Source organism: Saccopteryx bilineata, chromosome 3 (assembly GCF_036850765.1).
Source record: "Saccopteryx bilineata isolate mSacBil1 chromosome 3, mSacBil1_pri_phased_curated, whole genome shotgun sequence".
In the NCBI taxonomy this organism is placed as follows: domain Eukaryota; kingdom Metazoa; phylum Chordata; class Mammalia; order Chiroptera; family Emballonuridae; genus Saccopteryx; species Saccopteryx bilineata.
In genome coordinates this window covers 291,325,040-291,333,604 of record NC_089492.1, presented here as the reverse complement: position 1 = coordinate 291,333,604, position 8,565 = coordinate 291,325,040, and the positions used below count along the sequence as shown (strand labels likewise).

Genomic DNA, 8,565 nt, shown 5'->3' with positions numbered 1-8,565 from the left:
CAGGAGGGTGGGGCTGCTTCTCCTCACTGACCTTTAAGGTGACCTCAGTGGCCTCAGCCTGAGCCCAAGCCAAGCAGGGCTGTCTGGGGGCAGGAGCTTCCCAGGGAGGGGGATGTGTTTGGGGGAACGGGTCCCCAGGGATCAGGGCCTCACTTCCTGGACAGGCTTAAATCTGGGGCCTTCATTTTCCTACTTGTGAGCTCAGAGAAACCCCTGCTTTTCCTGGAGTGCGGCCAGTGTGTGCGCAGGTGCGTGTGTGTGTGCGTGCATGTTATACAGGAGTCGCTGAGCAGCGCCGTGCTGGGCCCAGCTGCCCCTTGCCCACCTGCTAGTTCTCGCTGCTGACCCCCAAGCTCTCGGGGAGGGCCAGCCCGCCCACTGTCCATGTTCTGCCTGGTGTGGTTTCAGTTAGTGGAGCAAAGTGGGCTTGGAAAGCCCTGAGGCCGCATCCTCAATTTCGTGACCAGGGTGCAGGGGGACGAACCCCCAGGTCTGCAAAGGGGTCAAAGCCCCCTGTACTTCCTAAGCAAGGGGGAGTCAGACTGCTTAGCCTAGAGGAAGGAGGTCCCACCCAGGCAGGGTATTGGGGTGGGGCAGCCAGGCCCACCTGGCGAGGGCCAGACCAGGCGAGCTCAGGACGAGAACCCTGCAGCAGAATCCGACCTGGCCAGCTGCACCGCCCCTCCTGTTGCAGGTGAGGAAACTGAGGCTAGGGCGTGGGCTTCCTGGGACACCAGACAATCCGGGCGAAGCCTGTGTCCAGACACTGAGAAGTCCCAGCTTACCCACTGGGCACCTAAAGATGTGTCTGCAGAGTGGCGGGACAGATTGGTCCCCTTCATCCCTGACTTGTCCTTTTCTCTGGGCTGTCCTTGCCTCCCTCTGCTGCCCCCTGGAGGCCGGCAGGGGCATGGCGCTGCGCCCTCAGGGTTCAAGGCGTGTGTGGCCTCCCGGGTGGGACCAATGCCTAGGGGTCCCCATTCCCCACACCTCAATAATGGTCCCCAGGCTCCCCCATTTCTGGCCCTTTGGAGTAGAGTTGTACACCCGTCAAGTCTGGATCGTAGATCTCTGCCCCCCTCCATCCATACCCTTATTGGCCAACCATGGGGTCTCCATGAATTTGACTCACTTCCTCTGTCCCTCCCTCTGTTATCCGTCACCATTCCAGATGGCAGACCCTTGTCCGCGCTGGGCATCCCAAGTCGCTCTCCCAGCTGTCACCTGTCTAGCCCGTCGCTGGGTCTCGGAACAGACCAGGAGCCCGTCAGAGGTGAAGACCGGCCAGAGAGCGAGGGTGTGTCCTCACACCTGGGCCCCATTAGGCCGTCTGAACTCAGTGCAAGTGTCACGAGCCCCTTTGCCCGGTGAATCCCCAGATATCAGCTGACTTTGTTGCCACTTTGAGTGGCAGCTTATTTTGTTTTCTAGTTGGCATGGCCGGTGTTGAAGAACGGTCAATTTGTATAGGTTAGGTTTATGCCTTTTGCACACCGGTGTGGCTTGGTGGCCCACCTTGCCGGGTGCTTATCAATTGGGCAAATTTGTCTGCTGGCCCTTTCAGCTCCTCTATAGTGACAGCCCATCCCCTGAAAACCAGGGTGATTTGTGTCTCCTCCCCCCCCCCCCGGCCCTTCCTTCCCCCTCTTGTTTCTGGCCTCACGAGCTCCACTGGGGTAGGGACAGGGGGGAGTGACAGGGACATCTGATTCTTGATTGTGAAGGCAATCTGTTCATTTGTTCCAGTGTTTCCTGAGCTTCCCCCAGACCCCGTCCGGGTGTCCCTGCCCAAAGCAAGCAGAGCCCATGCCTCCCAGATGCTGCGTCCAGCGGGTAAGGACAGCCAGACACACAGGCTGTCACCTCAGGGCGACGGAGATCAACAAGCAACAAGGCAAGGAGACAAGCAGGACCCCAGCGGGGCAGGAGGTGGGCAGGGAAGGCCTGGAAAGCGTCGCGCGGACAGACTTGCGTCCACGGGTTTTTCCGTTCAGCTTGCAGCGGACTCTCGCTCTCCCGGGATGTACATCCTACAGAGACGCCGGCCGACCTCTGTGGAACGCTTCCCACTTCCCCAAGACGATCCTCTGACGTCTCATCTCAGCCGGAGACACGGACACGTTTCCCAGCATTTGCAGCAAATCCAAGCCCTGTGGGATCAGCTCGTTGTGATTTTCAGAAAGTTCTATTTGAGGGGCTAATATTTTATTCGGGATTTCTGCGTACACCTAAAGAGCCCATCATTCCCTTCTCTTGCACTTGACCACGACACCCAGATTTAGGACCACGATGATACTGGCCTTGTCGGAGTGAGCGTTTGCCTCTAACATTTCTGGAAGAAATCCTTTTGATAAGTCCAGGGTGTCTCGAGAGCCTGGCAGGACCTCCTGTACCGACGTCGCCCCCGGCTTTATTGGGGGGGGGTGTGCATGCTGAGACGAGAGCTTTGATTACTCTGCGTTCACTTAAGTTCTTGGTTTATGCAGGTGTTTTATTTCTACCTACACCAATCCTGGCCTTGTTTTCCCCAGAATGCATCCAATGTTTTGTTTCCAAAGTTATCGGTACGTAGTTGTTCATAATACAGGGTGGAGCAAAAGTAGATCTACAGTTGTGAGTGCACAAAACACAGTTTATTCGTGTACTGTTATTAATTATTGTATTTTCCACACCAGCAATTGTAAACCAACTTTGGTCCCACTCTGCACTTTTTTTTATACTGTCTATTGTGTCTGTAGTTCATTTTCTTTTATATATTTTTTTCTTGCTTTATGTTTAAAAGAAAATTGACAATCTTGAGGAGGGTCTTTATTTTCTGTCTTATTAGTCTTCAAAGAAAAAATTTAAATGTCTATTGTATTGATTTTAGAGAAAGGGGAAGGGAGAGAGCAGGAGAGAGACAGGGACGCCGATCTGTCCCTGCTACCCTGACTGCGGAGCGAACCGCAAACTCGCTGCACTTCGAGACGATGCTCTAACCAACCGCGCTATCTGGGCAGGGGTGTTTTCAAAGAAATTTTTATTTTAAGTGTTTCATTCTCCTTCTGCTGTCTGTAAAGTTTATATACATAACATAAATGTGTACATACACGAAGGTAATAGTAGACGAATGTAGGTGTAACGATACAGCGTGTGCAAAAGCTTACTTAAATTTTAGCACTGCTGAGGTCTCTCTGCTTAACCTCTTGGGCTTTTGTAAAGACTGCGTTAACGCCCTCAATTATAGCTATTTCTCCATTACATTGTCCTTGCTATAAAATTCCAAGCCTGCATTGCTGTTCAAATGCATAAGGGTGTGTATATATTTACATAGTAACTTATGATGCTTTTAAGGTTGAGATATTCAAACTCTTGCCCCGGCGTTCTTGGGGGTTTGCTGTGTCTGCGTCTGTGTCTATGCTCCTAGGTGTACCTCTTCCAGGGAAACGCCGTGGAATGACGTCTACTGCAGTCTGGGGAGGCTGCTTTTGATCGTCTGTCACCATGGACATTAGGGTTTGAACATCTGCTTTTTCCCTTCTTAAACTTTATTTTCCCTCCTCCCGGGCCTTTCTGTGGAGAGACATTTCTTCCAGGTGGTATGAGAGCTAAAACATCCCTCAGTCTCCCGGCGCCGGATACACCTGTGTCATCACAACTTTACTCGTCACCGACGTCTCTCTTCCACCAGCGGGGGCGAGCTGAGCACGTGCCCCGCTCGGGTGCGACTGTCTGGGATTTTCAGTTGTCAATGAGAACAAATGTTTGATTCCCTGAAATACGAGGTTGTCTGGAGAGGGTAACTGTCAGCAGGCGCGCACACACACACACCCAGCTTCTTGTGGGAGGCCCTCCTCCAAGCACCGCTCAGGGCAGGTCCGAGTGGGGACCCGCCAAGAACAACATGGGCTTTGCTGGTTGGTGACAGTTTAGCAGGACGTAAAACTCAAGTTTCCATTTTCTTTTTCTTTTCTTAAACGCTTTGAAAACAGAACGCCCGTGTCTCTCTGCTTGGACTGCTCCTGACACCAAGTCTGACTTCGCTCCGATTCCCATTCTTTTTTTTTTCTGGGCATTTTAGAATTTCTCTTTTCCACGGATATCCTTGGATTGTGGCTTTTTTTTTTGTTTTTGCCCTTTCAGTCTGAGATCTGAAAACTGGTTCATTGTGGCTTCGTGTCCACGTTTTTCTCTTTCTCTAGGACTTCAATTTAGATGGACGTCAGTCCTTACCCCTTTCTACTAACCTTCTTATTGTATTCTCTCTCTCTCTCTCTCTCTCTCTAAACCTCCTTGCTGCCTCCTGGGAGTGTGTCCTGGGACAGGAAACCCATGACATAGCTGTGACTATGCCACCCACCCCTGACTCAGTCTTCATAACGGTTCCCCTTCACCTGCCTCTTCCCGTCAACCATTCCCCTTCCCGGACACTTCTCACATTCACCTGAGTCTTAATAGGCGGCTCATCAATTGGCTTCCTCCACTCTCTGTTGTTCATTACCCGTCTGTTTAAAGAGAAGGCTTCCTAGACACCTCCATATTTTTGCCCTTGGGCTGGCTGTTGGAGGGGGAGACGAGGGGGGCTATAGCTCAGTCCCTAAGTGTCCCGAGTGACGATCTGGGTCCCACCCTCTCTACTGGCCACCCCCGCCTTGTGATGTTCTCTCCTCACCATTGTTTCTGGCTTCAAGTTAGGAGGAGCAGGAGAGGGCTAGGTGGGCCCCCATGCTGCCCCCACACCACCCCCACCCTGGGCCAGCCCCTCCCCTCAGCCTGCAGGCTCTGGGACCAGCTGCTTCCTGGGTCTCAGGGGCCTCAGCTGTGAGCTCATCTGGCAAGTCCATCCAACCCCATCTGAGCAGCTCTGGGACCAGAGTAAACTCAGCTTTACTCGTTGGCACCCCCATCGCCAAGGGAGGAGCAGGGCCAAATGGGCCAGGTACCTGCCAGGCCTCCCTGGTTAGGGGAGGCTCGGGTCGGGGGACAGACGGGCTGGCGCACCGGAGGCTGCCACGGCGGGACCTGCATACAGCAGCACACACACAGGCCTCGAGAAGCGGCTGCTCCTTTCTTAACTTACTGGGTTTCACAAGGTTTGGAGCCACCTCCCGGAGACCCCTCTGCGCCCCACGGTTCTGAGTCAGGGCTTCCTGGGCAGGCAGGAGATGGGCAGGTAGCCTTCCAGCACCCAGGATGCCCCGGGCATGTTCAGCTGCCCATAAATACCATCATAAATACGGCCGGGCGGCACTTTCAGGTAAGAGGCAGAGCTGCACCAGTCCCAGGGCCTAGCACCAAAGAGCGTGCTGGGAGGGCAGGGGCCCCACGCGGGCACCTGCATCCGCACCTGCCAGCAGTCCCGACCCAGTTCAGCGGAAGGGGCGGAGCCTCCTCCGCGCAGGCAGCGGGGCGCATCCACTCGCCTGAGCTCCCAGGAGCTGGGCCAGGCGGCGCCTCCCTCCTGGAGGCAGATGATCCTTGCAGACTATGGGGCTGTACCGCTGTCCACAGCCCTCAGAAGCAAGGGTGGGCTGCAGTCCTGGCCCAGTCCCGGTGTCCCTCCTTAGAGGTCACCAAAGCCCTTGGGTCCCCTCGGTGGCACCTGAGAGGCGGGCCCTTCTGTCCTGCTGCGGAGCCCGGGCGCTGGTCTGTGAGGGGCCGCATGTGAGGTCGCTGTAGGGACAGGAGGAAGGAGGGTCAGGCCCAGGTGGGGGCCCTTCACGCTGCCCCCTCCTGCCCTCCATTTCCAGCCTCTCGTCCCAGCTTCCGCCCGGCGTTCAGATTCTCTGTAAGTGCCGGAGCCTTGTTAGTCTGCCGAGGACACACCCCAGTGACGCTATCAAATGCCACCCAGCCCACTGACCTGGGTCCAGAGCCGAGGACGGGGTGCTGGGGAGCTGGGCGGGCCCACCTGTAGGCAGGCAGACAGCGCTCCGGTTAGTGCCCCACTCCTGGGGGGCAATATTGATGGGAAACCCAGGCTGGCAAGGACCGCCCCCTCCTAGGCAAAGAGTGGGGCCTCTATCTCACTCCCCAAGGGAGCGCTCCCAGCCCTGCCTTGTCCAGGCAGCACAGAGGGTCGGGAAGCGGGACCTTGGCTGAACGGAGGTGGGGGGTAGGGGGCACTTCACTATAGACCTAGCTAGGTCCACTCCAAAGCGGGGGACAGCGAGGCCCTGCCTGCCCACCTGCCCACTGGGCCTCAGGCGGGCAGTATCCCACCTCCTCAAATGTCAAGGCGGCCCAAGGATGCCTGCGCCGGTGGTGCAGTGCCAGGCGTGACCACCAGGTGCCGCCACCGCCAGCATTATTTCCTGAGCACTTGAAGGACAAGGCTGACCCCCTCCGCCGTCTCTTGTGGGCGCCCGCCCTTGCGATTTCTGGGTCCTGATGGTGGGGGCTGCTTTGAGCTGGCAGCCCCACCAAGCCCTGCTCCGAGGTTCAGTGGCTGTAGGGTTACAGTTCCCCCATCAGAGCCGTGTGAACACCGGGGTACCAAGACAGGGTCAGCTCTGCATGTGGGGAGGGGGACGGGCCTTGGCCAGGCTGGGGGCACTGTGTCCCCAGCCCTCTTTCCCTAGCAGGCTGACTCACCTTGACGGCATGTGGGCCCTGTGTAGCCATCCACGCAGTGACACCGGCCACTGACCGGGTCACAGTCGGCCCCACTGCCGCAGTCACAGCGCAGGGCACAGCCCGGCCCGAAGAAGCCCCCTCTGCAGTCTGCAGGACAGAGGAAGCAGGAGAAACGAGACTGAGTGCCCACCCCTGTCCGCCCCAGCCAGTCCTCCCCCTGGGTAGGGGTACGCAGGGGCAGAAACCTCAGCCCCCATTTCCCTTCCCCGTCTGAGTGCTCACATGAGAACGCCAGGCCCCAGGCACCAGGCACCCGCCCAGAATCCCAGCCCGAGGTTCTACCCGGGCCCAGCAACGGCGGCCTGGCAGTCAGGGATGCACCCCCAGCAGGACCACATACAGGACGACCCCTGAGGACCCCGCCCCTGTTCCAGATGAGAAAGGTCTCCTTCCCACTGCACTGGGGCCTCTACCTATGACCTCAGCCTCCATGCTAGGCAGAGGTCACCCTGGGGACTCGGGGTGGCTTGAGGACAGGGCGTGGCCCTGACAACCAGAGCAGGAGCTCCACACAGCTGCCCCCACCTGCAGAGGGGCGGGAACAGGGTACGGCACAGGTGGGGCTGGGATAAGGGAATAGACATTCATCATGGACAGGCACCCACACCTGTGCCCCCGCCGGGAGGTCCACAGACTCACCAAGGTCACAGGTAGCCCCCATGCGCCCTGGGGGGCAAAGGCAGTGGCCGGTGACAGGGTCGCAGGTTGTGTCATTCCCACAGTCACACCGCCGATGGCAGCCCTCTCCGAACGAGCCTGGCTCACACCCTGGTAGGGGTGGGGCAGTGGGCTCAGTATCTTCTGCTGTCCCACTCTCCGCTGGACAGGGCCCAGAAATCGCAGGGCGATGGGAGGGGGGCTGGGAGAGCACTCACCCCTCTCGCAGAACTGGCCGTGGAAGCCAGCGGGGCAGAGACACTGGCCGCTGACTGGGTGGCAGGGGGCTCCGTGTTGACACTTGCACACACCCTGGCAGCCGGCCCCGTGGAAGCCAGGGGGACAGGCTGGGGGAGACCAGGTTAGAGCTTCCTGCCTCAGTTTACCCGAGTGAGCAAAGACTCGGCTTAGGGGCCTAGGCTCCCCTTCCTGCCACCTAGGCCCATGTCCCCTATCACAGCCTGGGCTCAGGCGGGAGTTCCACAGGCTGCAACGTGACTCCATTGTAATCTGGGGTCAGGCCTTATCTCATAGGGCCCCCGTGAGCCAAGGTCAGCCAAGATCCCCAACACGTGTGGAAGGAGCGGACGCCAGGCCAGGGGTCCCCACCACCACCACCACCACGACTCACAGTGCTCACAGGCCTGGCCGTAGAAGCCGGGGCCGCAGCGGCAGGCGCCCGTGCTGGGCTCACAGGTGCCGTTGTTGTGACAGGAGCACTCCAGACGGCAGGCGGCACCGTAGCGCCCCGTGGGGCAGGCTAGGGAGAGTGGCAGGTCAGCCTCCCGCCTCAGACACCAGCCGGATCTGGGTGGCCTGGGAGCCGACCCCGCAGCCCACATGAGGACTTGGCCTGCCCGGCCGGCCCAGACACTCACCCAGCTCGCAGCGCGGCCCCGTCCAGCCCAGGCCACAGGAGCAGCTGCCGTTGGCAGGGTGGCACAGGCCCTCGTTTCTGCAGGAGCACACCTGCTCACAGCTCATGCCGAACCGGTTCTGGGGACAGTCTAGAGACAGAAGCCGGACACTGCTTGGAGCTCTGGCCCAGGGCTGGGACACATCCCCGCTGGGCCCAACATTCATTTAACAAATATTTCCTAGGACCTCTCAGGGCCCGTCTCTGCACCCTCGGCCCACAAGTGCCAGGGAGTGACACCAACTGTGTCCGGCCCCTTCATGCATCATTCCAGTCAGCAAAGGCCTAGCCTGGCCCAGAGCTGAGGATGACTCAGGGGAAAGGGGCCCGGGCCCTCAGAGAATTCCAGCAGCTGCCCAGCTGATGGGAGGGAGTCA

At 58.3% G+C, this 8,565-nt stretch overlaps 1 protein-coding gene across 2 annotated transcripts in view; it reads right to left on the bottom strand.

Annotated features, from left to right (window-relative positions):
• Positions 1-4,792: 4,792 nt before the first annotated feature.
• The window catches only part of MEGF6 (multiple EGF like domains 6), an 82,873-nt gene continuing 79,100 nt past the window's right edge, over positions 4,793-8,565 (bottom strand). For both annotated transcript variants that reach the window (XM_066270636.1, XM_066270637.1), the window contains 7 exons: positions 8,151-8,279; positions 7,904-8,032; positions 7,491-7,619; positions 7,255-7,383; positions 6,574-6,702; positions 5,843-5,890; positions 4,793-5,652 (listed from right to left, as the gene is read on the bottom strand). In XM_066270636.1, coding sequence (XP_066126733.1) covers positions 5,543-5,652; positions 5,843-5,890; positions 6,574-6,702; positions 7,255-7,383; positions 7,491-7,619; positions 7,904-8,032; positions 8,151-8,279 — 803 coding nt within the window. In that variant the 3' untranslated portion in view covers positions 4,793-5,542. The remainder of the gene's footprint in view (positions 5,653-5,842; positions 5,891-6,573; positions 6,703-7,254; positions 7,384-7,490; positions 7,620-7,903; positions 8,033-8,150; positions 8,280-8,565) is intronic.